The sequence below is a fragment of the Phyllosticta citribraziliensis genome (genome assembly GCF_038025025.1).
Source record: "Phyllosticta citribraziliensis strain CPC 17464 chromosome Unknown J3D65scaffold_10, whole genome shotgun sequence".
Taxonomy (NCBI): Eukaryota; Fungi; Ascomycota; class Dothideomycetes; order Botryosphaeriales; family Phyllostictaceae; genus Phyllosticta; species Phyllosticta citribraziliensis.
The window spans coordinates 452,836-479,788 of record NW_027117347.1 but is presented as its reverse complement, the minus strand read 5'-3'; the positions used below and the strand labels follow the sequence as shown (position 1 = coordinate 479,788).

At 53.1% G+C, this 26,953-nt stretch overlaps 9 protein-coding genes across 9 annotated transcripts; 6 read left to right on the top strand and 3 right to left on the bottom strand.

The window, feature by feature from the left end:
• Positions 1 to 346: 346 nt before the first annotated feature.
• On the top strand, positions 347 to 1,995 carry J3D65DRAFT_558546 (DNA replication regulator SLD2; the record flags this gene model as incomplete). The annotated part of the gene is made up of 3 exons (XM_066797371.1): positions 347 to 479; positions 533 to 1,266; positions 1,330 to 1,995. The coding sequence occupies 3 exons, from the start codon at positions 347 to 349 to the stop codon at positions 1,993 to 1,995; spliced, it is 1,533 nt and encodes a 510-aa protein (XP_066652302.1).
• Positions 1,996 to 3,440: 1,445 nt separating this feature from the next.
• J3D65DRAFT_633712 (uncharacterized protein) lies at positions 3,441 to 5,743 on the bottom strand. The gene is made up of 3 exons (XM_066801147.1): positions 5,377 to 5,743; positions 4,149 to 5,306; positions 3,441 to 4,094 (listed from the first exon to the last, which is right to left on the bottom strand). The coding sequence occupies exons 1-3, from the start codon at positions 5,521 to 5,523 to the stop codon at positions 3,858 to 3,860; spliced, it is 1,542 nt and encodes a 513-aa protein (XP_066652301.1). The 5' UTR covers positions 5,524 to 5,743; the 3' UTR covers positions 3,441 to 3,857.
• A 938-nt stretch (positions 5,744 to 6,681) lies between these two features.
• Positions 6,682 to 7,933, top strand: J3D65DRAFT_605484 (uncharacterized protein; the record flags this gene model as incomplete). Its single annotated transcript, XM_066798358.1, has 2 exons — positions 6,682 to 7,238; positions 7,303 to 7,933. 2 exons carry the CDS (start codon positions 6,682 to 6,684, stop codon positions 7,931 to 7,933), a joined length of 1,188 nt encoding a protein of 395 aa, XP_066652300.1.
• Positions 7,934 to 8,495: 562 nt separating this feature from the next.
• Positions 8,496 to 11,233, top strand: J3D65DRAFT_660841 (spindle assembly checkpoint component MAD1). The gene is made up of 2 exons (XM_066802583.1): positions 8,496 to 9,119; positions 9,169 to 11,233. Exons 1-2 carry the CDS (start codon positions 8,835 to 8,837, stop codon positions 11,026 to 11,028), a joined length of 2,145 nt encoding a protein of 714 aa, XP_066652299.1. The 5' UTR covers positions 8,496 to 8,834; the 3' UTR covers positions 11,029 to 11,233.
• On the bottom strand, positions 11,073 to 15,207 carry J3D65DRAFT_633698 (NAD-specific glutamate dehydrogenase). The gene is made up of 8 exons (XM_066801146.1): positions 14,896 to 15,207; positions 14,716 to 14,838; positions 14,122 to 14,659; positions 14,027 to 14,066; positions 13,718 to 13,963; positions 11,777 to 13,662; positions 11,625 to 11,725; positions 11,073 to 11,563 (listed from the first exon to the last, which is right to left on the bottom strand). Exons 1-8 carry the CDS (start codon positions 15,084 to 15,086, stop codon positions 11,530 to 11,532), a joined length of 3,159 nt encoding a protein of 1,052 aa, XP_066652298.1. The 5' UTR covers positions 15,087 to 15,207; the 3' UTR covers positions 11,073 to 11,529.
• A 533-nt stretch (positions 15,208 to 15,740) lies between these two features.
• J3D65DRAFT_670162 (Aldehyde/histidinol dehydrogenase) lies at positions 15,741 to 17,287 on the bottom strand (the record flags this gene model as incomplete). The annotated part of the gene is made up of 3 exons (XM_066803270.1): positions 15,741 to 16,726; positions 16,778 to 16,939; positions 16,987 to 17,287. The coding sequence occupies 3 exons, from the start codon at positions 17,285 to 17,287 to the stop codon at positions 15,741 to 15,743; spliced, it is 1,449 nt and encodes a 482-aa protein (XP_066652297.1).
• A 113-nt stretch (positions 17,288 to 17,400) lies between these two features.
• J3D65DRAFT_60229 (cell wall glucanase) lies at positions 17,401 to 19,261 on the top strand. The gene is made up of 3 exons (XM_066798111.1): positions 17,401 to 17,454; positions 17,504 to 18,805; positions 18,869 to 19,261. Exons 2-3 carry the CDS (start codon positions 17,779 to 17,781, stop codon positions 18,943 to 18,945), a joined length of 1,104 nt encoding a protein of 367 aa, XP_066652296.1. The 5' UTR covers positions 17,401 to 17,454; positions 17,504 to 17,778; the 3' UTR covers positions 18,946 to 19,261.
• A 249-nt stretch (positions 19,262 to 19,510) lies between these two features.
• J3D65DRAFT_633689 (N-acetyl-beta-D-glucosaminidase) lies at positions 19,511 to 21,896 on the top strand. Its single transcript, XM_066801145.1, has 3 exons — positions 19,511 to 20,128; positions 20,190 to 21,329; positions 21,389 to 21,896. The coding sequence occupies exons 1-3, from the start codon at positions 19,988 to 19,990 to the stop codon at positions 21,800 to 21,802; spliced, it is 1,695 nt and encodes a 564-aa protein (XP_066652295.1). The 5' UTR covers positions 19,511 to 19,987; the 3' UTR covers positions 21,803 to 21,896.
• On the top strand, positions 21,897 to 24,470 carry J3D65DRAFT_633687 (cytochrome P450). The gene is made up of 4 exons (XM_066801144.1): positions 21,897 to 22,899; positions 22,951 to 23,079; positions 23,340 to 23,715; positions 23,806 to 24,470. The coding sequence occupies exons 1-4, from the start codon at positions 22,178 to 22,180 to the stop codon at positions 24,265 to 24,267; spliced, it is 1,689 nt and encodes a 562-aa protein (XP_066652294.1). The 5' UTR covers positions 21,897 to 22,177; the 3' UTR covers positions 24,268 to 24,470.
• Positions 24,471 to 26,953: the final 2,483 nt, after the last annotated feature.

Sequence of the window (26,953 nt, the reverse complement as noted above, 5' to 3'; positions counted from 1 at the left end):
ATGGTGTTGGCTGATTGCGAGGCGGGCGCGTCTAGGGTGCAACAGATTGCAGGATTTGTGCCTGAATGTTTCGAGCGAGGTCAATGCTCTGGTCAGGCCGTGGAGTTTGCAGTCCTTTGCTGGGTATCCGGGTGAAGTCGAGCGCAGTCAAGGTGTCGATCATGGGTGGGTGGACCGAGTGGAACGAAAACGGACGCCGGTGGCAAAACTGGCGACGACGTGGTCCGTGCGTCGCGACTCCTCGCCCCGACTCCCGACTCGCGTCCTGTCGCGCCCCGACGCGTCTCGTCCCGTCAATCTTCAACATACCACCCACCTCCACTCCCGGTCCAGTCCAACCCTCACCATGGCCTCGACCACCGACATTTCGTCCCTTTGCGAGTCGCTCAAGCTCCAGCTCAAGGCCTGGGAAAAGTCCTTCTTCGACGCCCACGGCCGCAAACCAGGACGCGCCGACATCAAGGCCGCTGGCGACATTGGTGCGTCCATGCCAAGTCTACTGCTATGGCATAATACTAATCTCTTTTGCCAGCCCCAAAGTACAAGGAATACGGCAGACTTCGCGACCTTCTCAGCGGCCAAGGACAGCCGTCATCACCCAAACGCAAAGGAGACGCCCACGCCACAGAGTCCCAGACGCCGACCAAAAAAGCAAAAACCACCAATGCCTTTCCGGACGCCACTCCCTCTCGACGACAGGGCGCAAAAAAGGCTCCTCTAGCGACTCCCTCCAAGCGTGATGGATGCCAAGAGGAGGCCCAGGAGGCACCTATGTCGGCAACCAAAATCTTCAACGACTCCTACATGCGCTCTCTGCTTGGCCCCACTCCCCAGAAAGACGGCTATGTTCTTGGCATCTTCGACCTTCTCCCCTCGGCAACGCCTAGCAGAGAGCGCAGCGTCCTGGGTGACATTGCGCCAAATCATGCCACGCCCCGCAAGCAGGATCCGAATGACGAAAACGAAGACATCTGGAGTGGCCGGAGAGCCCGCTTTGGAAGGACCCCCATGTCCGAGGGTAAACGCCATTTCTTAGACCAGTTCATGTCGACGCCTCTGAAGAGAAAAAGGGACCAGGAGGAGCAGCCAACGCCGTCTAGCAAGGGCTTGGAGACGCCGGCGTTCCTGCGCAGAGACTGGTTCCCTACGGAATCTTTGGCAGAGGGCCCAGAGAGCCCCAAGATGCCGAAGAAGCCGAGGACTTTTATGCGGAGTATCAGCACACTTATCCAAGAACGGCGCAAGGAGCGCGAGGAAGACAAGAGGGTGGCGGCAGAAGAGGCGCAACAAGCCGAAGCGCAGGAGCATGGAGACCAATTTGCTGACGAGGACCACGAAAACCACGAAGATGACGAGGAGGCAATGCGCGAGCTCGAGGCAGAGCAAGAAACCATGTCCTCGTCAACCAAGAATACCGCCCGTAGGCTCTTCGCGTCCCATCCGACGGCCCAAACAACCTCCCAGCCTCCAGAAATGCATCTGGGTGCCGACGGCGAAACGCATCCTTCAGAGGACGAGGACGATGGGGAACAAAACGCTGCGGCCCAAGAAACGCGACCCTGGAAAAAGCGCGGCGCCAAACGCCAAACAAGGCGCGTAATTATGCGCCCCGTCCACACCCGCTCAAAACCTCAATCGCAGTTGGAAACGATTCCCTCAGAAGACGAGTCAGACGCGACGTGCGTGGCCGAGACTCTGTTGAACGGCGGCGCCTTGGCCCACAACTCAAGTGACACGGACACGGCCGTCGAAGACGACTCGGACTTCGGCGAGCACGACGAGAAGCGGACCAAATCGCAGAGCAAGCTGCCGAGCAAGGCGGCGGCAGCAGCAAACACAAAGAAAGACGCAAAAGACACGGACGGCGTCATCAAGCGCGCAGCACGCAAGGTTAGCGCGACGGCGCACGCCAACTTCCGCGCGTTGAAGATCAAGAACAAGAACTCCAAGGCCAAGGGCGCTGGCGGTAGGAGCTGGGGCAGGGGCAGGAGGTAAAGTGTGTTTTCATGACAACGAAGGCCAAACAGTACTTGTTATTTTCCCTGGTATTTCCGCTCCTTGTACCATTCTACAATATGGGTCTTTTTTCAACACGACATTCTTCTCGGCATCGTCATTTTATCACGCATTAGTTCATCGTCCGACTTTCTCATTTTCATCTTTCCCTCCCGTTGGGCTATTTCAGCCTCATTGGCAAGCGAACAAAGTCAGGCGCATTGATACATGGATTGCCCGCGGGCGGGCCGGGCGAATGGCATAAACACGGGCAGCATTTTCGAGACGCATTTCGCATTGGCGTTGGTGGTGTGGTGGCAGCAGCGGCAGCGGAGATCGCCGGCATACGCACGGTAGGTGGCGCTAGAATGGAATCCAGTTTAGCATTGGCATAGGCACTTCTTGTCCCACATCTTCGGCACTTTTTTGGTTCTCTGTCGCAGGATCCGGGACGGCGGACGGACGGACGGGTCCTTCGGCACTCTCATTCGTTTTGCGTTCCTTGTATTTAGCCTGGTGTTTCGTCATTTTTGGTGGACACGTGCTTCTCTGGATCATCGTCACTACCTTACGTACCTACATACCCATATCCTCATGTGCATATGCGAAAAGGAAGCCTTGTCGTGCGGGATGAATGACACATCGCTACATCATTTCCCAGTCTTGTTGACGCAGAGCAGGGCGCCGCCTTCACGGTCCTGTCACCTCCATCTCGACTATAAGTAGAGCCAACTAAGACAAGGAAGCGAAGAAGACGCTCGTTTTCTTCCTGTCACGCGAAGCCAGCGCAGTTTCGGCAGGCTATAGTGTCCCATGTCCAACAGATCTAGCTGCCCTACCAACTGTACCCACTCACTAACGCACCTAGCTAGTATCTCTTTGCGCTTGCAGGTAGCTGGGTCGCGCAGATGTATAGAGCTGTGATATAGGCAAGGAAGGAAGATAGCGCGGAGGCGACGGGAGGGCGAACCGGGAGGAAAAGTAAACAGTGTGTGTGTATAGCCTGACGAGACGCTTGCTCCTGCGCCTCGCTCTAGGTAATTAGCTACGCATCTGCATCGCTCCTCATTCAGTTCGTTCGACGGCTCAGCGTTGGTTGCGTGTGTGGCTTACCTGGGTACAGAGCTCTGCCAGCCGCACTTCACCAAAAGCAAAGGAGCGGACTTAATGCGCATCAAACATGGATCCCTCTCTGTCAAAGGGCAAAAGCATCGGCGGAAGAGGCGTGTTTATATTGGCTTGTTGGTTGGTACCTACATGCTCAATTACGTAGATGCGTAGATGCGACTATACATGCACATGTACGTCCATTTCACCAGATCCATCATTACCACTTGATGACCAACGCCAAACCACGATGAAGGAGGCAGGGAAGAGGAAAGGTACAGGAAAAGCAGTCCTCCAATTTCAGGTTTCCGGATGGGATTAAAGGACACAGGGACGGTCGTAGAAATAGTATTGGTAATAGTAGTAGTAGTAGTAGTAGTAGTAGTAGTAGTAGTAGTAGTAGTAGTAGTAGTAGGAGAGGAGGGGAGGGGTGCAACTTTTTTTTGTGCTGGAAGATGATGGGTTGGGAAGGGAACTGAGTGCTGAAGGAGATGATATGAAATGCCTGTGGTGCCTAATCCTGATGTCGTCCGTCGACCGTCTGTATTTTTGCCCCAACCAAGAATGCACACACCTGCAATATATCCCATCCAAACCGTCTGTCCGTCCAGCCCGTGCCATGCATCACCCACACACGACGACTCAACGCAGACAAAATCCTTGGTATCCTGATCCCAGCGACTGCAAGCCAATCTCTTTTCAACTCATGTCGGTTCGTTCAAGATGGGTTCAATGGCAGATGATGGTCAAACAGTTTATGCCTCGGTGGGCTGTTCCTTCTCCTCGATGCTTGCCTTGGCCAGTTCCGCGGCGGCATCGTTGGCGGCATCCTTCTCCTGAGCGAGTTCGGCGCCGGCGTCAGCAGAGCCGTTGACCTGCTGGTTCTTGGCCGAGGGCTTGTTGGCGAGGTCCTTGGTACCGTTCTCAGTGCCATTGTTGCCGTTGGACTCGGCCTCGAGCTTCTCGATTTCCTTCTTGGCCTTGTCGACGTTCTGAATGATAGGTCAGCTTTTGATGTGGTTCAGAAAAGGCTGGGCGTAGCTTACCTCCTTGGTCTTGCTGTCTTGGTTCTTCTTCCAGAACTCGAGCTTTTCTTGCAGGGTCTTGACAACAGCGGGCACGTCTGCTTGGCTGGCGGGGGCGTCGACATTGATCTTGGCGAGCTGCTCGATGATGCCAATCGACAGATTGAACTTGGTGTCGTTCTGCGTGGCGGCAGGAGAGTTGTTGCCCTTGTTCTTCTTCTTACCCTTCTTGCCTCCCGTGCCGATGAAGTAGTTTTCCTCGTCGGCGTCCTTGCGGACCACCTTCACGCCCTTGATGCCAGAGTCGTCGACGGTCCTGGTGGCAGCGGCGGCAAACTTGGCCTCCGTGGTCTCCTCCTTGGCGGGAAGGGCAGAGGGGTCAAAGTAGCGAATCAGACCCTCGGTGGTGAGGATCTCGTCGAGGTAGGCAGGGGAGCTGGCCTCCTCGAGCTTCTGGTTAGCAATCTGCCTGCGCTTGTTGGCCTCGTAGGTCTTGCGCTCGGCTTCCTGCTTCTCCTTGCGGGCCTTGAAGGCCTCCTGCTCCCAGGCACGGTTGGCACGGCGCTGCTCGTAGAAGTCATCCTTGACCTTCTTGAGGGCCGCCCAGGTCGCCTGCTGCTCGCTGTGTGCCTTGGAGCGCTCGTCGCGAAGGTTGTTAAGGTTCTTGTAGGCGACGTCCTGCTCCTTCCTTATCTCGTCGAGCTCAGAGTTGATGGCGGTGTAGCGGTCGCTCATGGCCCTAGACTCGGGGTCGTCCATGGACTTGCGGAGCTCGGAGATCTTGGCCTTGATGGCATCAATCTGCTTTTGCTGCTCCTCGAAGCCGGCGAAGCTCTTCTTGGACTTGTTCAGGTTGCTGATTTCTCCAAGGGCCTTCTTCTCGTCGACAATCTTCATGGAGCCAGAGTCGACTTGCTTCTGAAGACGGGCAATTTCGCGGTCAATGTCGTCGACGCTCTTGAAGTTGACGCGACTGCGGGCAGCCTTTTGCTCGGTGATCTTGGCCTTGAGCTTCTCGTCCTCCTTGCGAATCTGCTCCATGACCTGATCTCTCGAGTTCTTCTTTCCGCTCTGCTTCTTGCGGATTTCGGCGAGTTCGGCTTGGAGCTCCTGGCGGCGCTTGGCCGAGGGCGAGTCCTTGTTGGGCTGAGCCTTTTCGATTTGCGCCTTCACTTTTTGCTACATGAAGCATGGTGTCAGCAAGGTCATACGCCGGGGATGCTTGTGCAAGGAAGGGTGAGGGCCGCACCAGCTTCTCTGCGGCAGCAGCATGGGCCTTTTCGGCTTCGGCGAGGTCTTTCTTGAATTGCTCCTCATCGGGCCTCTCGGGCTTGGTCGCAAACTTCTTGGGGGCGGCAGGCTTGGTGCCGGCGGCAGGAGTCGCGGTTTCGGCCATGTTGAGTATGGGCGAGGAGAGGGGACCGGAGGGTTCGAGGGGAGCGGGATGAAGGTTGGCAGCCTCAGTTCGAGGGTTGGGCTCTGGGCAGGGAATTGGGAGCGCAGGAGGATGGGGAGGGTGAGAGAGGCAGAGTGGGATCTGGCCAGAGTACGGTAGAAGAACAGGCACGGAAGCCAAATCGAAGTTCCGCCCGCAGCTTTTGGCGAGAGTAACAAAAAGGGTCCTTGCGCCAACGGAACCGCGCCAGGCCCGCCCGGGCTATGTAGCCCTTCCCCCACCTCCACCTCCCCAACGTCAAGTCGACTCTTCAACACCCCGGCTGTCATCATGCGCCCATCCACCCTGCCGCCAGCCGCTGTCGAGTGCATCTTGGACTCGAGTGATGCAAATGTGTCTTTCCGTCTACCAACTTCACCATCATCATGACCATTCCCGAGCCAAAGCAGCCGCGGTCTGCAGGCAGGTTTGAATCATCGTTCCTGACCAGTAGTCTCCTAAATAATGCAGTGGAGGTGACCCGGTGCAGGAGGTGACTTTTTCTTGTAACATCTACATTATACACCCATGGACAAGAGTCGAAGTTGACGACACTTTTCCAGGAAGAGGAGTCCTATTGTAGGCCACGTCCAGCTGCACCTGCAAGCACCACTGCATGTTTCCCACGTGCCAAACTGCTTGTATCTCTGAGAGGCATTGTGTGTCGTGGAAAGAGCAGATATAAGGCCAAAAACTCGGTACTGTAGCTGGGCTTGCTCAATTCCCAGAGGGACAGTCATCTCAAACAACACGCTCCAACTGTCTAGGAAAACCAACAGGATCCATCATGTTTCCATCCATGATAAAGCCAGTCAAAAGCACGTGCAAGGAAATTCTGAGCAAAGGAGCATCCTGGCCATGTCGCTGTGGCTGGTTGTGCAGGCCCCTGAGGCCCACTCCACCAGAAACACACACCTGAGCATCTCGAGATACCCAATCGGGAATTCGGGACCGGCATCACGAAACGCCGACGTGCCTTCCGGGCCATCGTCTTTGCTTCTAGCGCGCTCTTCCCTTGCCCGCTGTGTCTTCCACGCGACGTGCTTCTTTGTTGTCAACTCCACTGTTACCGACCATCTTACTCTCATTCTTTGCCTCTCTCTTTGCTTTTGAAATCTCATGCTACCCTCTGACGACTCTGAGGAGCCTTCAAACACATCCTGGGGTGCCAAGATGGAGAATCTGGTTGGGCCTCTGGACGCAACCATGGAACCTTCGCCACTGACTTCACGTGCGCTTGAGGAGCACGCGGTCCACTCTGTGGAGCTCAACAAGAAGCGTTCCAGCGGTGGCTCTGTCGATACTATCGTGGATCAATCTGGTAATTCCTTGACTCTGGCCAACAAAACCACCTCTCACTCAATCGCAGCTGAGAACTCTGTGGCTCCACTCGCCGACATTCCACTCCAGCGTCCGCAGTCCAGGTCGCGCGCCACCACCACCGTCAGTTTCTCGGGCTTTTGCCGTCATTGCGGCAGCCAAGTACCTCCCCCACCTCCTCAGAGCGCCCGCAGCATACCCACATCTCAATCAGAGATCGATCTTGACGCTGTCAACGACGGCTTGATCGGCAATCCCAAGAACACCCCAGCAGTCTCAAGCCCCTTCATCCACGGATCGACTTCGCCTGGCCTTCCCAGCATTGAGAAGCGTCTCGAATCTCTCCAGCTGAGCCGGTAACCTTCGTCCCCTCTCTTCTTTTCTTTCCTTGTCCGCAATCGCTGAGCCTTGCCACAACAGAGCTATCGAGTCCGACGCAGCCACCACCGAAATTTTCGACAACGAATCCGACAGCGGCGGCGTCAAAGTCTCTCCTAGCCCCACCCAAGTCATGGCTCGTAGACAAACCGAAATGATGTCCTCCGGCAAGCCTGTCCACACCGTCATCGAGTACGCCGACTGGGAAGAAGAAATGTTGAGCGCTTTCGACAATGGCCTTAAGCGCCTCACCCAGGCGGCGCACGATGATCACGCTCGCCGCCCAAGCATTTCGTTTCCCGCTCACTTCGAACGTCGTCTGTGCGCGGCCCTCTCTCGTGACCAGTCGCCTTACGATCTCGAATCGAAGGTTCGTCAGCTCAAGGAGCAAACTAAGCGTGCCGACGATCAAGCTAGACGCGGCGACCAGCTGGCGGACCTGATTGTCGAACAGGCCAAGGTCACCAATCAGCAGGCTAAAAGCATCGCTGAGCTTACCAAACTCCACGCCGAGCAGGGTAAAGTCCTTGCTGAGCAGAACAAAGTCCTTGCTGAGCAGAACAAGTCGATTGCCGAGCTGCAGGTTTGTGCTCTCCTCCTGAGACTCAATCCAAGAAAGGTCCTTGCTAATGATTGGAAGGCAACCATCAACGCTCTCAAAGCTAAGGAGTAAGGCAACAGCAAGCCTTGCGCAAACGGCGCGCGAGCGTCTGAAAGGGTACGATGCCCCAAGCTGGAGCCTACGGCAAGCAACGAGTTCGACTTTTGCTATCTCATTGCGAGGCCTTCCCATATCCTTTCAAGCTTGTCTGCGATGGGTTCCCCCCAAGCTGAGGCTTGATGATATACGATCACGGTTCGCTTTCGCTTTGACAGGGTTTTCTGTCACTTGTCCACTTATTTCCCCCTGCTTTTTTAGTTCACTGCCTTCGTAATTGAAGTCGTGGAAGGAGATGCGATCGGTAACGGGTTCCAGCACACGGAAAAGACGCTGTCGGCCACAAAAAGTCGGAGGCAAACACCAAACCCTCAAACAATACTTTGGCCATGCAGAGGAGTCCATACCGGTTGTCCTTTCGTTACATAGCAAGATCTTCGGTTGGCATCCAAACGAAGCTCTAACTTAGAGTTGTACAAATCGACGGGTCGTAAAACCAGCGAATGCTCACGTCAGGGCCGTATCTGCTTGTGAATCTGGCCCTCCCCGCCAGTCTCGCCATATTCGCGTGCAATTGCTCGAAAACAGTGCGAATGAAACAGCGTGACGTTTTGCCAGGCGGCGCGAGGGTGGACCGGGGATAACCGTGCAGCCGACTCCGCGTCCGTCCAGGTACGGCATCCCGCTAGCGTTGCTCAAGTCCGAGCACAATTCCCTGTCCACCACCGTCGCATTGTTTCGACACTCCAACAAACACCACATGTTTGGCTCCGCGCCAGTATCCTCACCTTTTTCTTCCGTGACCTCCGCATTCTAGCCCGAGCTCTTCGCACGCCGCGCTCCCTGTCGCCTCTGGCCGCAACCCGACCGCTTCTTGTTTACAAACTTTGGCGCCTCTGGCACCGCAACCGTCACCATGGCGGCCGGCCGCAACCTCAACCAGCCCTCCTTCAACTTCTTCACCGGCGAGACGGACGATGACAGACCAGCTCCCGCCCCATCGTTTCGCGATACATTGCGACAATCGGTCGCGAGACCACCGGTCGCCGATGCTGGGAACGAGGAGCTTCGCGCGCAGATCAACACGCTCCAATACGAGCTGGAATCGCTCAAGCAGGAGCGTGAGATGACCAACCTCAATCATCAGGCCGAATTACGGGATGCGCAGAACAAGGCAGACGCGGAATACAAGCGGGCGCAGGTCAGAATGTTCACTTCGGGGAGATCGACTGTAGCTAACGTGCACATAGGCGGCTGAGTCCGCCAGCAAAGCTGCCACGTCCAAGCATGACGCCCTAGTACGGGAACTGCACGACACGCAAGCCAGAGTGTCCAACGAGAAGCTCGAGCTCGAACGCAAAGTCCGGACCCTACAGGAAAAGGCTAGTTCGCTACAGGAGGACGCCGACGAGGCACAAAACGAGTTGATGTCCATGGAACGCCAAAGCAAACACCGGTATAATGAGCTGGAGACGCGGTATAATACGCTACAACAATCGTTTGACGACTTGCGGTCCGAGTTGACGGCGCAAACCAATGCTTTGCAGGCTGCTCAGCAAAAGCTGTCAAAGAGGGAGGCGGAGGTGGGAGAGATGGAGAGCGAATTGATAAGACTGAAAGCGCAGGCGGGTGATTCAGATACGCTGGCCGTGCTCAAGAGGGAGCTGTCCGAGCAGGTGGCACATATCAGGAGATTGGAGGGAATAAACAGGGAGCAAGCGGCGGAACTGAAGCAGTTCCGCAAGACTCTGAAGAGCGTAGAGGTTGTCGAGGAAGAAAAGAGGTCGCTGGAAAGCAAGGTGCGCATGATGGAGGATCTACGCCGGGAGCTGAGCGAGGCACATCTCAAGAGGCAACTACTCGAGGACGAGAAGAAGGAATGGGCTGCGTATCTCGAGAGTCAATCCAGTACCGAGGGCGAGCTTCAATTCGAGTCGCCTGCAGATCTCGCTAGGGCATACGTCAGGGAAAGGCTGGAGACAGCTTCGTTGACAGAGCGCCTCGGTGCCGTCCAGCCGGAACTCACTGTCAAAGAAGAGACGATCAAGACATTGGAGGATGAAAAGGCCAAGCTTAAGGAGGAACTGGAAAAAGCAAAGGCAGGAGGCGGTGCCGCAGACACCAAGGCGCGCCTCCGTCTCGAACGGCAATTGAATCTGGCGAGCAAGGAGGTGGAGTTCTTGCGCGAGCAGCTCAAAATGGTCGACGCCGAAGAGAGCGAATTCCGCCCCGAGACCTTTGACGCCGTCAAAATCAACCGCATCCGGGAGCTTGAAGACCTCGTCACCAGCCACCGTGCCGAAATCACGACCCTCAACGCCGACCTCAAGGCCTTGGAAGAACTCGCTCGCAAAGGGGGGCACGACGTCTCGGCTGGCGACAAACGCTCGCGCGACGAGTCGGACGACGAGCGCATTGGCGAGCTGCGGCGTAAGAACCGCAAGCTCCAAGACGAGCTGCACAAGCTGTCGACGGACAAGAAGGCGCTCGAAACGGAGCTCAAAGCCCAGAGCAAGCAGCTGTCGTCGCTCAAAACGTCAGCCCGCACGCGCGTCCTCGAGCTGCGCTCCAACCCGACGGCCGACGCCGAAGCCCTCAAGCTGGCGACTGTACGGACGCTGCGCGAGGAGAACAAGGCGCTGCTGGCGCAACTCGAGGGCCAGCTCGCCGCCGCCGACGACAACGTGCCGCTGGCGACGCTCAACGCGGCGCGCGACGAGATCGCCGAGCTGCGGCGCACGCTGGCGTCGCGCGAGAAGTCGACGCTGCGCTACAAGCAAATCTACGCCGCAAAGGCGCTCGAGTTCAAAGAAGCCGTCGCGTCGATTCTCGGCTGGGAGCTGGAATTCATGCCCAACGGCCGCGTGCGCTGCACCAGCCTGTACTACCCGGGCAACAGCAATTCGTCGGGAAACAGTCCCGGGGCCAAGAACTCGATCGTGTTTGACGGCGAGAACGGCACCATGAAGGTCAGCGGCGGCCCGCAGAGCGTCTTTGCCAACGAGATTCGCGGCCAGATTGAGTTTTGGGTCGAGCAGCGCAAGGAGATTCCGTGCTTTTTGGCCCAGTTGACGCTCGATTTCTGGGAGGCGACGACGCGGGCTGGCTGAGTCGTGCTGGTGATGTTTGGTTCCTCTTCTTTCAAGGGGCAGGGAATGGTTTTCGGTGCCTTGATTTCTTCTTGTACATACAGCGAACGGAGCATCGCCCACCTTCGAGCAAGCATCGCATTGCATGCATGCGGTTTGGTTTGAGCACCGAAATGCCCAAGCCGCCATCTTTCCAACATCTTTCCAAATGCTCCTCTTGCCTGTCTTGCCTGTGAATGGCACCATGTCAACAGGGTTCTTCTGAACCAGAGCTCAAGAATAAGAAGCGAAATGCCATTAGGTTGGCTATTTTCCGCGCTACATCGACCTTGTCCAAGCACCTAGACGACCAACAACAAACCTTCCGTCTCTTTTGCCAAAAAATCCAACACACATTCTCTATATGAAATGGGGGGTTTTTTCCAAATCCTACGACGGACCGCTATGCCAATGGACGGCGGCCTCTATGTGCTAACGTGTTCCCATATAACCAATCCTCTTTCCCATTTTTCCCAAATCCTTTTAACCCCGCAGAGAAGCCATTCTCTTATTCATGCTGGACCCGAGAATCAGTAACAGAACCGAGATGGGAGTTCGGGTTCATTGTCGGAACTTACAAAGCAAAGAAGGCAAATTGGCTGGCAGAGATGCCGTATTCGTACACGAAGCGACTGGCGAGGTAGCTTCCAAAAATGGCGCGGAGATAGTTCTCGGGAACCTAGGGACGTCAGTCTGTGCGCCAAACCCAATTTCTACAGACGGCACTTACTCGTTCCATGATGGTCTCGAGACCGATCTTTTCCAACAGCAAGTTCGGCAACGCGTCTCCCAGGACGGCCTTGCGCAGCTGTACGTTGTCCCAGAGCTCCGTGTTCTGGAGCTCCTCGTCAAGCTTCGTAATGGCAACGCTGAGCTTGTCGCTGAGTAAACTCCTCGGCTCGCCCGTCGCCTGGTGTTCTCTCCAGATGGCCTCGAATTCGAGCCTGGCGTTGTTCTTGATGATCTCTTGAACTTGCTTGACGTAGTCGTTGTAGAACTGCGGTGCTGAGCCGTCGTCGCGGATGCACATGTTGTTGATGAAGCCATCATCATCAAAAGAGAGCGAGGCAAGGACCTCGAGCGAAGATGAGGTGACGCCGCCCTTGTTGGCCGATGCGTCCTTGAAGAGGATGCATCCAGCCTTCTCCAGACGCAGCTTCGCGTCTTGGGTGATGAACAGGTTGGCACCCTCGACGATAAAAGGTATCGCGGACTTGCCGGCGACAATAAGTTTGCTGACGCTCGCAAGGTCGATCGATTCGGGACGGCCACCGCAAGGAACAAAAACGTCGTATTGGACATCACTTCGGAGGTGGAAGGTGTTGCGGAATTGCGTGCCGTTGTGGACAAGCTCGCCGGTGGGTAGCTTCACGCCGTTTTCTTCCACGAGAACGCGGTAGCCAGATGGCGAGAGCCTCGACACGTCGAAATCGACAATCATGGCACGCTTCTTTGCAAGCCGGACGAGCTCATCCCGATCCAATCCCTTGGGATCAACGAGGACACCGGATCCATCGACGATGGCGGTGTACTGCTCGTTGCCCAGCAAAATCTCGTTCGACCCCAGATCACCGTCGGGGCCACCGGTTTGGAGCTTGCGAATCTTGTTTTGTTCGAGGTTGAGCTTGCGATATATTCCAAGAACGTATTCACGGACAGAGAGCGTCGTCATGCCATAGCGGTCGTGTGGAATGCCACCCAGCTTGGGACTCTTGCCGGTGAAAAACGACTTCCACCAAGGTGCTCCACGGGCTCTCGCGTGCTCAGTCGCCCAGTCCACGAGGTCGGCGGTGTTCTCATCAGGTCCCATGAAGAGAATCTCTTGCTGGCCATGCAGGTCCACAATCGGATCCTTGATACCAGGGCTGGTGGGTGGCAGCAAAAGATCCAAAATGCTGTCAATGTACTTTTCAAATGCCACCCTGGCCTTGTCCTGATGGCGGACATCGAGAAGAATGACACCCTTGGAGCCGCCTTCAGGGATGTCCTTGTTCTTCCTCTGCTGAGTGTTGGCAAGGTTGTAATTTTCATCAAACAGGGAACGGGCGTTGATGGAATAAGCCTCCTGGCTCCGCGACTTGACGATTCGAATGCCGCCACGGGCAATGTCCCTGAAGCGCAAGTGGAACCCGCGGAACTCGGAGCTGATCACAAGGAACATTCCAAAAAGGGGCTGCGGATACTCTGAAGGCGGGAGGAAAAGTGGGTTCAATCGGAAGCTCAAGGCAACCTTGGTTGGCGTATAAAAGTTGGTCTTGAGCACGCTAGCGTTGAACGTCCGGAACGCCGTCATGACCATGGCATGATGCTCGTTAGCGACAGTCTTGGCAATCAGTTCCTCCAGTTCTGGATCCGTCAACACCTTATCGACCTTGAGCCGCAAGTAGCTGAGAGTCGGGATAAAGTCGTCCTGTTCTCCACGAGTTTGCACATAGTGCGTATTGGCAAAGTTAAGGTACAACGAGTGAATGAGTTCGGGATACTCGTTGATGATCTCGAGGATGTAGTCAGCGGTAAACGTTTCGGTACGAAGACGACGCTTCAATTTTGACAACAGCTCCGCATGGACGCTGTTGTTGCTGTCAAGCATGGAAGACAAGGTTGTGTACTCCGAGCCTGATGTAATTTTTGGTCAGACTTGCAACGAAGGTGGCTTGGAAGTCGAACTTACCGAGCCTGTTGAGGAAATGGCCAACAAATACCCACACGCAGTGAGCGTATATGGTCTCTTGGAGGCTCAACCTGCCAGATGCAAAATGCGCCTGCAGCTTGTTTTGAGGAATGCAGTATAGCAGAGATACCTCCTTGATGATTTGGTGAATGGAAGCCTCAATCGGAGGATAACGCGCAGACGAGACGGAACTGGGAGAGTGGCGCAGGTACATTGACATGACCGTATAACCGTTGGAAAATTGCTCTGAAGTTCACGTAAATCAGCTTCCCCCTTGTCCAAAATTACCATGGTAGTCTTGGGACGTACCAACGTATTTTCTCGACGAGGTCAGTCCGTAGTAGTGGTACTGCAGCCAACAGTCAGCCTAACTTGGAAACACATGCAATTCTTCCATGTCATACCAGGTCACTCAACGCGCTGAAGAGGCCGAGTGCGGAACCCTGCTTGAAGGCAATGACAAGGCGCTTTTCCCGAGAACCCTCGATATCGAAGCACTCAATCACCGGGCCAGTGCGAGCGACTGCATTCTCAATGGCCTGCTGGTAAATCTCCTTTGTGTTTTTGGTAGCTTTCTGAAGGAAGCGCTTCTCTCCAATCTTTTCGATTTGCGTCTCGTCGGCCCCTGGGTTGGGGTTGGCAAAGTCGCACTGGTAGACAAAGTAGCATCGCAACTGCTGCTCCTGTCCACCGGGGAGAAGACCGCCGGAACGAAATGTCTCGACGCGGTAATGGTTGCTCCCCGCAGAACCATTGAGGTATTTCGAATCGATGCGTTTCTCGTACTGAGGACCCTCCATGACACTGACGCCAGGCTTGCTGGTGTCAATATAGACGGCATGGTCCGTGGCCTCCTTGTCCAGCCTTATTTCCAGGCGCTTATCATCTCGCGCGTATGCGGCGATCTTGGCGGCGTACAAGGAGTGGATGTGGTTGACGATGCTGGCGGCAGCGTCAGCGAACCAGCGAATGGTCAACATGGGAATATGGGAGCGTACGCTTCGACGGATTCGGTCGAGAAGTAGCTGTCGTCAATGCCCAGCTCGTTGTAGAACCAGTTGGTCTCGGATTCGACGAAATCAGGCGGTATGAAGCCCTTTTCCTCGACCTGGTCCATGACCCTGTAAATGTGTTAATTGGTCGCCGAGGGCCACCGCTCCGCCGCTACAGGAGCTTACGTCTCCATCTGCTGCTCTTTGCCCTCGAATTTGGGAGCGACATAGCCGGGGCCTTCTTCCTGCAAGACTCGGTGGTGAATGGCGCCGGGGACGCTCAGGTGGGTAGGCTGAGGCGAGGGTTGGCGTCCGGGAGTGCGGATGACGGTGTCCAGGAACTTGTTCTGGGCGGCAGAGGGGGCGGGAGAAGCCATGATGCAGGAGTAGAAATGGAAGGGTTAGGGGATGAGGAGGAGGAGGAGGAGATGTAGACAAGAGGCGAGCGCGCAAAGGCGCAGCTGTGATCAAGGGGGATAGCGGGGTTGATGTTGTCGAAGGGGGGGACGATGGATTGGGCTAGGGCAGGCCTTGAGCTTCTTATAGTTCGGGAGCCTCGTAAAGTCGTCCCAAGCGCCCGGGTGCAGAAAATAGGCTTGACGTAAGGCTGGGGATTGGACGAGTGTCAGTGAAGAGAATGGAAGAAGCAAGCATGGCAGCGCAGCCAAAAGGAATCAATCACCATGGCCTGCACAGCACCGCCGTAGACGCGAATCGCTGCGTCAATTGTTGGCCCGACACAAAGCGCCCCCGCTCGCCGGTATCGCGTGCGCAGGTCAGGTCAGTCGTGTCGGCTACAAAGGCCAGCGAGGCGTGGACTTCTCTCCAGCGGACGTCGTCTCTCGACCTGTACCTGGAGGTGTACCTGGACCTGACGGACTGACTGACGCCCACGAGGTAGCCATTAACTAACCATTACCCAATTGCGCAGGGCTTACTGGCTGCAGGTCCACCGTGCCCAAGTCATGCGGGGAACAGACCATGACTCGCTAGCGTACCCCGCCAACCACGGCCGCCATCACCACCTCACCTCAACCACGTCCCTGTCCACGCCTTGCCCGCACTTCCTTCACTGCCTCCCACTCCTCCTGCGTTGCTGCATACCGCTCCAGCTCGCCTGCTGCCAGCTTCTCGTGCTTCCACGCCTTTCCTCCCGCCCCGTACTCGGCCGACACTTGGCCGTTGCCCTTGATCAGCCATCGGTAGATGGTCAGCCCCTCCAACCCCACCGGGCCTCGGGCGTGGATCTTGTTGGTACTGATGCCCACCTCGGTCCCGAATCCAAACCTCTGCCCGTCTGCCATTCTGGTGCTCGTGTTCCAGAAAACGCACGCGCTGTCCACTCCGCCTTGGAACTGCGCTGCAATTGACTGAGATTGCGTCAGAATGGCGTCCGTGTGGTGCGAAGAGTGCTCGTTTATGTGCCCAATGGCTGCGTCGGCCGCCTCGTCTGCTGATGCCATGCGAGGAATCGTCTTGACCGCGAGCACGAGGTCAAGAAACTCGGTCCGGAAGTCCTGCTCCTGCGCGTCCTGGACAAACGCCGCCTGATGCTTGTCGAGCCCCGCCACGAGAGCAGCCTTGGATGCTCCGTCGCAGCGAAGCCGCACTCCCTTCTGGAGCAACGCTTCGGCAGCCGGGGGGAGCACAGTGCTCAGGGCGTCCTCGTCGACGAGCAACGTTTCGACGCTGTTGCAAGCTGCGGGATAGCTAGTCTTTGCGTCGACAATCACTCTTGTGGCCATCTCAATCGGGCAGTCTGCGCGCAGGTAGATGGAGCACAGGCCATCTGCATGGCCCAGGACCGGGATCTGGGTTCCCTTTTTGATGGACGAGACCAGTTCATTGCTGCCGCGGGGGATGACGAGGTCAATGTACTGGTCGAGCTCCAAGAGGGGCTTGATTGCGTCTCTGGTCGTCACCAGTTGCAGGCCATCGTTGGGCACGGCAGTCGACCGCAGTGCGTCGGAAATCACGTTTGAAATGGCAATGAATGACTCGGACGATTCCTTGCCGCCTTGAGGCCTTTAGCTAGTTGCAATCAGGTGGCCGAGCAGACGTGACAGACCTTTGAGAATGGCGGCATTGCCAGACTTGATAGCCAAGGATGCAATGTTGGCAATGACCTCGGGGCGGGCCTCGAAAATGATGAGAAGCACTCCAATGGGCGACGAGATGCGTTCGAGGAGCAGGCCGTCGTCAAGTAGCGTGCGAGCATCAATCTTGCCCACTGTCCTCACGTCAGCTGAGGCAAAGGGGGGCGGCGCGTGGGCATACGTGGGTCGTCGAGGTCTCTCACGTCGAGAATGCCTTGCAGCATGTCCTCGTACTTGCCCTTGCGGCCAAGGTCGAGGCGCTTGATCAGGCTCTCTTTCAGCTCGCCGCTCTGCGCGGCTTGAGTTGCTGCGGCCAGATCGCGGGCATTTGCTGCAAGGATGTCTTGCTGAGCGGCAGCGAGGGCCGCGTGGATTGCAGTCAAGGCATGGTTGCGAGCGCTGGCGGGCAGAGTTGCCAGCTTGCGCGAGGCCAATCGAGCGCCGCGAGCGGCTTGAACGGGGTCTGCGTTGGTCAAGGACATAGTGTGGGAGAAGCGAGACGGGGGTGGATGGATCTTGCAGACCGGCTGCAGAGAGGACGGGAGATTTTTTTGGAGTCAGTTTGTTGGAGATGAGGCCGAGTCACTCAGAGTTTCGGCCCGCGTCAATCGACACCCTAGGCACGCACACCCGGACGGCATCCCGGCCGGCGGGACGGATACGGGCGGGCTCGTCTCCCACGGCCGGGGCATCCCAAGCGGAAACACCATGTCCCCATTCAGCTCCGCCCAAACTACCAACCACCGTCGCTACTTGTACAAACACGTCGCCCGGCCTCGCATTTTCACCTGCCCGCTAAATCATGGCTAATGCAGCGCATCAATGCCGAAGGCTGGTGACGGCCTCCTATAACTGCCCTTCTCCACTTGTATCATCATTCCCACTCCCCGCCTCCCCTCCCAACCATTTCCTCGCCGTCTTTTTGCGTTTTTGATCATCTCGTTTGCTAGTTCGCCTTGCTGTCGCTACTACGATGAAAACACCATGGTCAGTCAGTCCAGTCGGCGCCCTCGCTTCAGCCGCACTGCTACTGCCTTCGGCATTCGCACAGGAAAATCCCGCCCTCGGAAGGTCGGTTCAGATTGACTTTTCTTCGGCTTCGGATAGCTTCACCTCCCAGGGTCCTGTATCTTATGGTTCGGGCGGTGCCTCGTTTACCATTGCAAAGTCCGGGGATGCCCCCATGATCACCTCCAAATGGTACATCATGTTTGGAAAGGTCGAGTTCGTCCTCAAGGCAGCGCCTGGAAAAGGAATCGTCAGCTCCGCCGTCTTGCAGTCTGACGTCAAGGACGAAATCGACCTCGAGTGGCTTGGTTCGAGTCCGGACCAGGTGCAGACAAACTACTTTGGCAAAGGTCAGACCACGTCCTACAATCGAGGAGCTCTTCACGCGGATCCTGGCAGCCAGTCCGAGTTCAAAACCTACACCATTGATTGGACTGCCGATGAACTCGTCTGGCAGGTCGACGGGGTGACGGTGAGGGCGCTCAAGCCGCAGGATGCCAACGGCCAGTATCCCCAAACACCTTGTCATGTCAGAGTCGGGGCTTGGCCTGGCGGCGACCCCTCGTTGAACGAAGCCGGCACCGTTGAATGGGCTCGAGGGCCCACCGACTACACGCAAGGGCCCTTTACCCTGCAGCTCAAGTCGCTCTCGGTGACTGATTACTCAACGGGGACGCAGTACAAGTACGGAGGGGACGGTACTTGGCAATCCATCATCGCTGTCGGTGGCAGCGTCAATCCGAAAGGAGGTACTGGCGTCAAGAACAGTGCCCCAGCAATCACGTCGGCCTCGAATGGTCAACCGCTGCCTTTCTCAGGCACAAAAGACAGCTCCGCCTCGCTGGTAACGAGGTCCGGCTACCCGTGGGTTCCTGAGTCGAAAACGATGTCGTCTGCGTCGACGCTACCAGCAACAGACTATCCAGGCCTCCCGACAGGATGGACAGTTACGAGTTCAGGCAAAGTTGTTCCTCCCAACTCGGCCTCTGTGCGTAAGGCGTCTTTCCATCTTCCGTTTGATGATCAGAGTACGAGGTGCTGACTTGGGCTTCCAGTCGACGTCCCAACAGGTTGGATTTATCTTGTCGTCGGCGGCATCTCGACCGGATTCCTCCTCATCTGGAGGCTCTGAGGTCGAGACAAGGCCAGGCCAGCAGGGCTTCAGCACACTTGCAGGTGCGCCGACCAAGTCGATTGACTCGAGTGGTTCGCCCGTGACTTCGGCGGCAGCCAAGGGTACACGGACGTCTGCATCGGTGCAATCAGGGGTTTCTTTGTCGAATGCGAGCCCTGGAGGTTGTGCACCGCGGACGTATGGTCTCTTTGGAGGTGTGGCGCTGATGATTTTGATGAGGATGTTTTGAAAAGGCCGCCGGGTAGGCCAGGTGCGCACGCGTGGTTGTGGTTGGATGGCGATGATATACCCCAATTTGGTTTCCTGATCACTGAGCACGAGTAATTGCAAGAGGTCGCAAGGGAGGGAGGGATAGTTTTACGGTTAAGTAGGAGGTGGGCATGGAACGCCGGTCGTGGCTGGGGGGGGGGCTTTGCCCGTTGCGGGGCGAGCTGACTTGGTGATGGCTGGATACGAGCAGGCCGGCATTGAAACGCCACGGCGCCCTCGGTGTTTGTTGATCTGGTGGGAGCTAATTATAATACACCACGCACCTACCGAGATACTGTAATGTCCTCCAGGCACTCGTCACCCAGCCCCGGCTCTCCTCGCAAGCCCTCCACAAAGCAAAAATCCAAAAAGCTTCGCCCTCACAGACAAAAGACTGCACAAGCAATGCGAGCCTGAACCTTGTTAGCCGCCCGCGCGCGCCGTTCGCCTCTGCCTGCCGTGCAACTCTCGACGGTTACCCACCTACTCACCGTCCTGTCGATATAAAACTTATTCAACCCCCATCCGTTCATTACTCCACCCCCCACAGTCGACTGACTGAGACCTTGCGCACGGCCGGCTTCCCCGTCATCTGTCCTGATCATCCGTCCTCGCTCAGCCTTGCTCCATCATCATCCCCCCAACCCTGTCCATCAACACTCCGCCCACTCCCGCGCCTCTTCTTCCTTCCCTCCGTTCTCTGTCCATACAACCTCCATGAAACGCGGCCACTGAAGCCATCTGCATCCTACTGTTCAGGAACTGTTCAGGGCCCCTGTCTTCGTCAACAATGAGGTTGATCGGTCTTCTCTGCATTGGCGCGCCCTTGGTCGCCGCCATTTGGCCCATTCCAACCAAGTACACGTCCGGCACCGACGTCCTGTGGATTGATAGCAACGTCAAAGTTGACTACGAAAACCCGGATACTGGCGTACGCATCCTGTGATTTTCGTAGGCACTCAACGTGTAGGCCGCTAACGTGTACCACATAGAGTACAAGCAATGCCTCCCAGCAACTCGTCCAGACGGCCATCCAGCGGACTTACAAGACCATTTCTGATCAGCTCTTTGTTCCTTGGAGGTTCCACCCGCGCTTCACCAGCTTTGAGCCGTCCACCGACAACAAGATCTTCATCTCTTCAATTGTCTTGAAGCAAAATAGCCCCGATGTCGAAGGATTCAACAAGCCCAATGACACCACCGTCGACGAGTCGTACCAGCTCAGCGTTGCCACCTCCGGCGAGGTCAAAATCACTGCGAACTCGTCCGTCGGCCTGGTCTACGGCTTGACCACCTTCTCCCAACTCTTCTTCAAGCACACTGCAGGCGGCTCGTACACGAACCTTGCGCCTGTCGAGATCCAGGATGCACCCAAGTTTGCTCACCGCGGCATCAACATGGATGTGGCAAGAAGCTACTTCCCAGTCTCCGACATCAAGCGCATCTTGGATGCCATGGCCCAGACCAAGTTGAACCGCTTCCACTTCCACGTGACTGATGCTCAGTCGTGGCCGTTGGAGATTCCGGCCCTACCAGAGCTTTCCGGCAAGGGAGCTTACTACACTGGCTTAGTGTACACTCCTGAGGACTTGAAAGACATTCAGGACTACGCCCGATCCCTGGCCATCGAGCCGTATTTGGAAATCGACATGCCGGGCCACACTTCGTCCATTTGGTTCTCCAACCCGGATCTGGTCGCTGCGTTCAACACACAGCCTGACTGGAGCACGTACTGCGCTGAGCCACCCTGCGGCACCTTGAAGCTCAACTCCCCAGCTGTTGATGATTTCTTGGAGAAGCTGTTCGATGACCTGCTCCCTCGCGTCACCGAGTACTCCTCGTACTACCACACTGGTGGTGACGAGGTCAACAAACAAGCTTACTTGCTCGATGACACGGTCAAGTCCAACGACAGCGCAGTCTTGCAGCCCCTGATGCAGAAGTTTGTGGACCGCAACCACGACCAAGTCCGCAAATACGGACTCACGCCCGTGGTCTGGGAAGAAATGCTCCTCGAGTGGAACTTGACTCTCGGCAAGGACGTTCTTGTTCAGACATGGCAGTCGGACGCGGCTGTGGCGCAAACAACCGAAAAGGGCTACAAGGCGCTGGCGGGCAACTATAATTATTGGGTAAGTTCAAAGCTTAAAGAGAAGCGTAAGTGGACGGGAAGGGCTTATCCGTGTTACAGTATCTTGATTGTGGTCTTGGCCAGTGGCTTGACTTCCGCCCGGAATCGGCTGCAGGCTTTTATCCGTTTGCCGACTACTGTTCTCCACGCAAGAACTGGAAGCTGATGTACTCGTACGATCCTTTGAGCGGAGTGCCTGCCGACCAACAGCACCTTGTCGTTGGGGGTGAGTGCCACATGTGGACCGAGCAGACAGATTCCGCCACCATTGATCGCCAGCTGTGGCCTCGAGCTGCTGCCGCCGCCGAAGTCCTTTGGAGTGGCGCAAAGGACGAGCAAGGAAAAAACCGAAGCCAGATTCTCGCCAGCCCAAGGCTGGTCGACTTTAGGGAGAGATTGATTGCCAGAGGTATCCAGGCAGAACTCCCTCACATGGCCTTCTGCACCCAGAACGGCACCCAGTGCGCGCTGTAAGGTAAGGAGACGGTGGTGGTTACAGGTTTGGCGATAGTTTAGGGTTAGGTCAGTCAAAAATGCTGCTGCCTGGAGAAATCAATTAATGGCTCCAAGAACGCTGTTCTTGCGATGGTCTCGCTGATCAAGTCAACATATGTGTACCTGCCGTGAAAGTCATAGCGTGCGTAGTTCGCTCCGTCCGAGGTCCGCAACGCTCTACGCGACTAGATTGCCTATTCCGTTAGGTCTCGACGACGCATCCGGGCAGCTCGTGGCAAACGTGTTACACCTAATGGTGGAGTAGCGTGCTTACGGACGTATCACGCGTCGCATCTGGTGTAGAGACGCGGGACGTCATTGGTGGGGCATGCCTGTTTCCATCTGGGACTGGGAATGCCGACCCAGGTGGGGTTGCGGCACGACACCGACACTTGCTTGTGCCCGTCCGAGATAAAACTGCCTTCTCTGGTGGTGGCACTCGTCTCACTGTCCTTTCCTATGCTCTCCCTATTCTGGAAAGATCCACCCGTCGCAAAAATGCTCGAGTCTCTCAGTCAAGATGTCTCTTTTTTCAACATCTCCGCCTTCTTGGGCGCGTCCTACTTGGTGTATGCCCTTTTCACGAGACTGAATGACTCCAGGAGAATCCGCGCGCTGGGCGGCTATGCTCCGCCCATCAGAAGCTGGTTGCCATGGGGCCTGGATCTTGTTTACAGGACCCTGAATGCTGTGTGGTACAACCAGGCCTACGAGATGTGGCACACCATCTTCTACACCTACGGGAATCCCAACAACCCATACACGGTCGAGTCGCGCCTCGGCGGGATGCGCATGATCTTCACGGCCGATCCTGAAAACATCAAGGCCATTCTCGCCGCCCAGTTCCATGACTTTGGCAAGGGCGAGCGCTTCAACAGGGAATGGCACGACTTTCTGGGTGACAGCATCTTCACAACCGACGGCGATGCTTGGTACCAGGGCAGGCAAATGCTGAGGCCTCTCTTCCTCAAGGACAGAATCAGTGATCTCGAGCTTCACGAGAAGCATGTCCAGATCCTCATGGAGCACCTCGGTGGCGATGGACAGACGGTTGACATAATGGACCTGCTCTTCAGGTATGAAGGCCAATTTGCTTCGGGACATGCATGATATTGACCACAGTGCAGATTCACTCTTGATTGCGCCACCGAGTTCCTGTTCGGACGCAGCGTTGACAGTCAAGAGAACCCGTCGGTAGAGTTTGCAGACGCATTTGCCAAAGTCCAGCATGCCCAGAGCGTCATGGCCAAAATTGGGTGAGTGGCTGCATCTTTAAAGTACCTTTTGTTTCTCAGTCGTGGCACTTCTGTCACTCTTCGTTCCTTTGCCTTTTACCTGCATGCGTGCATGCGTCCCAGACCCACCGTCGACATTGAGTGTTCTTGCATTTAGTGCGGTCTACTCGGATCTTGCTCAGTGTCTGCGGACTTGAGTTGTTTTCGACGCTAGACCATCACATGGGCTGGCTTTTTTCAGTTGACTTTACGCTGCCGCTCTGCATGCTGACACCCGGTAGTCCAGTAAACCGGTTTTATCCGCGCAGAGAGTTCCGCAGAAACATCAAGACGATGGAGGAGTTTGTGCAGCCGTTCTTGGAACAAGCCTTGAGCCTGTCACCTGAAGAGTTGGAGAAGAGGACGAAGAACGAGGAGGGATTCACCTTCCTCCACGCCCTCGCCGGCTACACGAGGGATGCTCGTGTGCTTCGAGATCAACTCACTGCCCTGTTGCTTGCCGGGCGCGACACCACAGCTTGCACGCTTTCCTGGCTTTTCTACGAACTGTCGATTCATCCCAAGGTGGTGCAGAAGTTGAGAAGAGAGATCTTGGACGTCGTGGGGCCGCACTCGAAACCAACTTATGAGCATCTGAAGTCAATGAAGTATCTCCAGGTAAGTCTCCGAGGGCCGGTTGTCTCGCTCGGCTCAAGCGATCATTCCGTGTTTATCCAACGTCGACGAGCTGCGCTTACACAAACGTAGAACACTCTCAACGAGACGATGCGACTGTACCCCGCCGTCCCGTTCAACGTCAGGACCGCGCTCAAAGACACCACGCTCCCCCACGGCGGTGGTCCCGACGGCAACAGCCCAGTGGGCGTCCTCAAGGGGACGCCCATCGGCTACACCACGCTGATGATGCAGCACAGCCCGGACATCTACCCGCCCATCTCCTCCGGCTTCCCACCCATCCACACCTTCGCGCCGGAGCGCTGGGAATCGTGGATCCCCAGGCCGTGGACCTTCATCCCGTTCAACGGCGGGCCCCGCATTTGCCTCGGCCAGCAGTTCGCCCGCACCGAAATGGCCTACACCGTCGTCAGGCTGCTGCAGCGCTTTGACAAGGTCGAGTGTAGGGGTGATGGGCATCCTGGCGTTAAGATGGATATTTTGATGCAGCCGGCGAAGGAGAATTACGTCACTTTTTGGGCTGCGAAGTCTTGAGGCGTTCTACTAACAGTACTGTGTACCTATTAAGCTTGTTACGTCGCATGTTGGTTGTGTGAATAACATGTATGAAAAGTAGTCAACGCATTCATGTATTCTTTCTTGCTTGATACTAGGGTGTTTATTTATTTAGTTTAATGTCCCTCTTAAGTCTAAGACTATAAGACATGAGGATGGTAATCCTAGTAGTTCTATATAGCTTATATATTATATATCCTATTAGGTTATAACTATATTAGGAGTATATATATTACTAGTCTTAGGGGTTTTTTTAGTAGTTATAATTAGATATTTTAGGCCTAGCCCCTATAAGGAAAAGGTTAGGTTTTATAGGTAGGAGAGTAAGATATATAAAGATATATATCTCTATAACTCCTTAACCCTACTATATAGTAGGTTCTCTTTTAATATACTACTATTTAGTAGCTATATTAGTCTTTTTAATAAAGGCTAAGGTAGCCTTTATAGTTTCTAAGTTTTTAAATAGATTTTTAATACTTAGGGAGTATTATAGCGCCTAGTAGAGTAAATTAATATAGACTACTAATAATTAATAGGTAGGGAGTAAGAGTAGTTATTATATAGCCTATATAGAATAACTATCTACTCCTAGGCTAGCTATAAATAGCTAGTATATATATAAGTAGTAAATACTAAGTACTAAATACTATAAAATATAAACTATATATACTATATAGTATATAATACTACCCCCTACCCTCCCCCTCCTAGTAAGTAATATTTTTAGTACTTAGTTATATATCTAACTAGCTAGTAGGTATAGGTTTAGGTATTATTTATAGTAGTATAAGATAATATTATATATATTATTAAACTTACTATTATCTATATTATAGAATACCTAGTCTAGTAGATAGTTAGCCTAGTTTACCCTAAACTAGAGTATCCTATTAGCTAATATCTAGTAGCCTATAACCTCCTCTACCTCCTAATTAATATTCTTATTCTTATTATTATTATCTTATAAGGCTAGACTAATAGCTAGTTATTAGCTAGATAGTAGGTTATTATTAATAATAATAAGATATAAGATATTAAATTTATTATAGGTATATAAACTAATAGGTAGTTATAATATAGTATAGTTACTATAGATATTAGTAACTTAATTTAGTCTATTATTATAAAAATTAAGTATAGTAGGATAGCTATAGAGTATATATATATAATCTATATATATATATATATTTACCTAGTTTAATAAGGTAATCCTAATACTAGTAGTTAGCTTATATAGCTATTTATTATTATATAAGTATAAGACTATACTTAGTCTTATTCTATACCTATTATATAGTATAAGTAATAGCTTAAGTAATTTATAGTTATATAGAATAGGTATCTATAATTAGTCTATAGATACTATAAATAGCTACTTTAGTATTAAAATTAAATTATAGCTTATAGCTATAATAAATATAAAAAGGAGAGTAGCTATTAAGGCTCTTATATAGTATATTATTAGCTTTAAACTAGGTAATAGATAGTAGTAGTTACTAATTATCCTAATAGAACCTAATAAACTATCTTAAGTAATTCTTAAGATTCTAATTAGCTTATTTAGTCTAGCTATTAGTTTATAGATAATAGCTAGTAGATAGCTTTAAACTAATACTAATAATATAAGTAAGGCCTTCCTATAGGTAAGAGATAAATTAGTTACTATAGTCTAAGATAATAAAGAGAGGGAAACTATAAATAGTAAAGATATAGTCTATAAGTATATAAGCTATAGCTAAAGCTATAGTTCTATTATTTATAGTATCTATAGTAATAAAGTAGTATACTTTACTAAAATAATTATAAATTACTAGAATAGAATCTATACCCTTACTATATAATAGTAGGCTAATAAAGTCTATAGTAATATACTACTATAGCTATAATAGAACTAGTAGTAGCTAAAGATAGCCTAAAATAGTTAGATAAGCTTTATAAATATAGATATAGCTTAGATAGTTATCTATAACTTAGGATATAAGTAAGATAAGATATAGAAACTAAAATTATAGAGCTAGAAGATTATATAGCTAGGTTTAGCTAGGATAGCTAGTAAGTAGCTATTTATAGATATAGTAGATAAGGAGAGGCCTAAGTTTAGTAGGAATAATAAGGTAGCTATCTATAAAAATATTCTAGTACCTATTAACTATAAATAGTAAGTCTAGCTTACTAGTATAATACCTCTAGTTATTTATTTTAGTATTATCTATAGTATTAGCTATAAGTAAATAGTAGATTATAAATATATTATTATTATTAGTATTATCTACTAGGGCTAGCTCCTAGTCTTTTTATATATTAGCTAAGAGTTTATTAGCTAGGAGTAGGGTTTAGTATTATATTTATTACTAGGGATTATTAGTAGTAGGTATATCCTAAGGATAATAGGTAAGTATATTAGCTTTAATATTAGTATAACTAGGGTAATATATAATCTTAAAGTTATACTTAAAGAGGAATTTAGCCTAATAGGCTTAATAATAAGTAAGTTACTTAATTATAGTAAAGTACTATAGTATCTAATAATCTATAAATACTATAAATAGTATTTAATAGGCCTTAAGATTAGGCTTTTATAACTCTAAGGTATTAATAATAAGTAGAAGCTCTTTACTATAGATAGTATAGTTAAGCTTAGCTAGTACTATAGTCTTAGAGT

What these genes read in the sequence shown, in the direction of transcription:
- J3D65DRAFT_633689 (XM_066801145.1), top strand. Translation starts at nt 19,988, where the DNA reads ATGAGGTTGATCGGTCTTCTCTGCATTGGCGCGCCCTTGGTCGCCGCC. An exon ending in ACGAAAACCCGGATACTGGC is followed by an intron (nt 20,129 to 20,189) that starts GTACGCATCCTG and finishes TGTACCACATAG; the next exon opens with AGTACAAGCAATGCCTCCCA. An exon ending in CGGGCAACTATAATTATTGG is followed by an intron (nt 21,330 to 21,388) that starts GTAAGTTCAAAG and finishes TCCGTGTTACAG; the next exon opens with TATCTTGATTGTGGTCTTGG.
- J3D65DRAFT_660841 (XM_066802583.1), top strand. Translation starts at nt 8,835, where the DNA reads ATGGCGGCCGGCCGCAACCTCAACCAGCCCTCCTTCAACTTCTTCACC. An exon ending in CGGAATACAAGCGGGCGCAG is followed by an intron (nt 9,120 to 9,168) that starts GTCAGAATGTTC and finishes ACGTGCACATAG; the next exon opens with GCGGCTGAGTCCGCCAGCAA.
- J3D65DRAFT_633712 (XM_066801147.1), bottom strand. Translation starts at nt 5,523, where the DNA reads ATGGCCGAAACCGCGACTCCTGCCGCCGGCACCAAGCCTGCCGCCCCC. An exon ending in CTGCTGCCGCAGAGAAGCTG is followed by an intron (nt 5,307 to 5,376) that starts GTGCGGCCCTCA and finishes TGCTTCATGTAG; the next exon opens with CAAAAAGTGAAGGCGCAAAT. An exon ending in AAGACAGCAAGACCAAGGAG is followed by an intron (nt 4,095 to 4,148) that starts GTAAGCTACGCC and finishes CCTATCATTCAG; the next exon opens with AACGTCGACAAGGCCAAGAA.
- J3D65DRAFT_60229 (XM_066798111.1), top strand. Translation starts at nt 17,779, where the DNA reads ATGAAAACACCATGGTCAGTCAGTCCAGTCGGCGCCCTCGCTTCAGCC. An exon ending in TCCCAACTCGGCCTCTGTGC is followed by an intron (nt 18,806 to 18,868) that starts GTAAGGCGTCTT and finishes TTGGGCTTCCAG; the next exon opens with TCGACGTCCCAACAGGTTGG.
- J3D65DRAFT_633687 (XM_066801144.1), top strand. Translation starts at nt 22,178, where the DNA reads ATGCCGACCCAGGTGGGGTTGCGGCACGACACCGACACTTGCTTGTGC. An exon ending in ATAATGGACCTGCTCTTCAG is followed by an intron (nt 22,900 to 22,950) that starts GTATGAAGGCCA and finishes ACCACAGTGCAG; the next exon opens with ATTCACTCTTGATTGCGCCA. An exon ending in AGCGTCATGGCCAAAATTGG is followed by an intron (nt 23,080 to 23,339) that starts GTGAGTGGCTGC and finishes GACACCCGGTAG; the next exon opens with TCCAGTAAACCGGTTTTATC.
- J3D65DRAFT_633698 (XM_066801146.1), bottom strand. Translation starts at nt 15,086, where the DNA reads ATGGCTTCTCCCGCCCCCTCTGCCGCCCAGAACAAGTTCCTGGACACC. An exon ending in TCGACCGAATCCGTCGAAGC is followed by an intron (nt 14,660 to 14,715) that starts GTACGCTCCCAT and finishes CGCTGCCGCCAG; the next exon opens with CATCGTCAACCACATCCACT. An exon ending in TCAGCGCGTTGAGTGACCTG is followed by an intron (nt 14,067 to 14,121) that starts GTATGACATGGA and finishes TGTTGGCTGCAG; the next exon opens with TACCACTACTACGGACTGAC.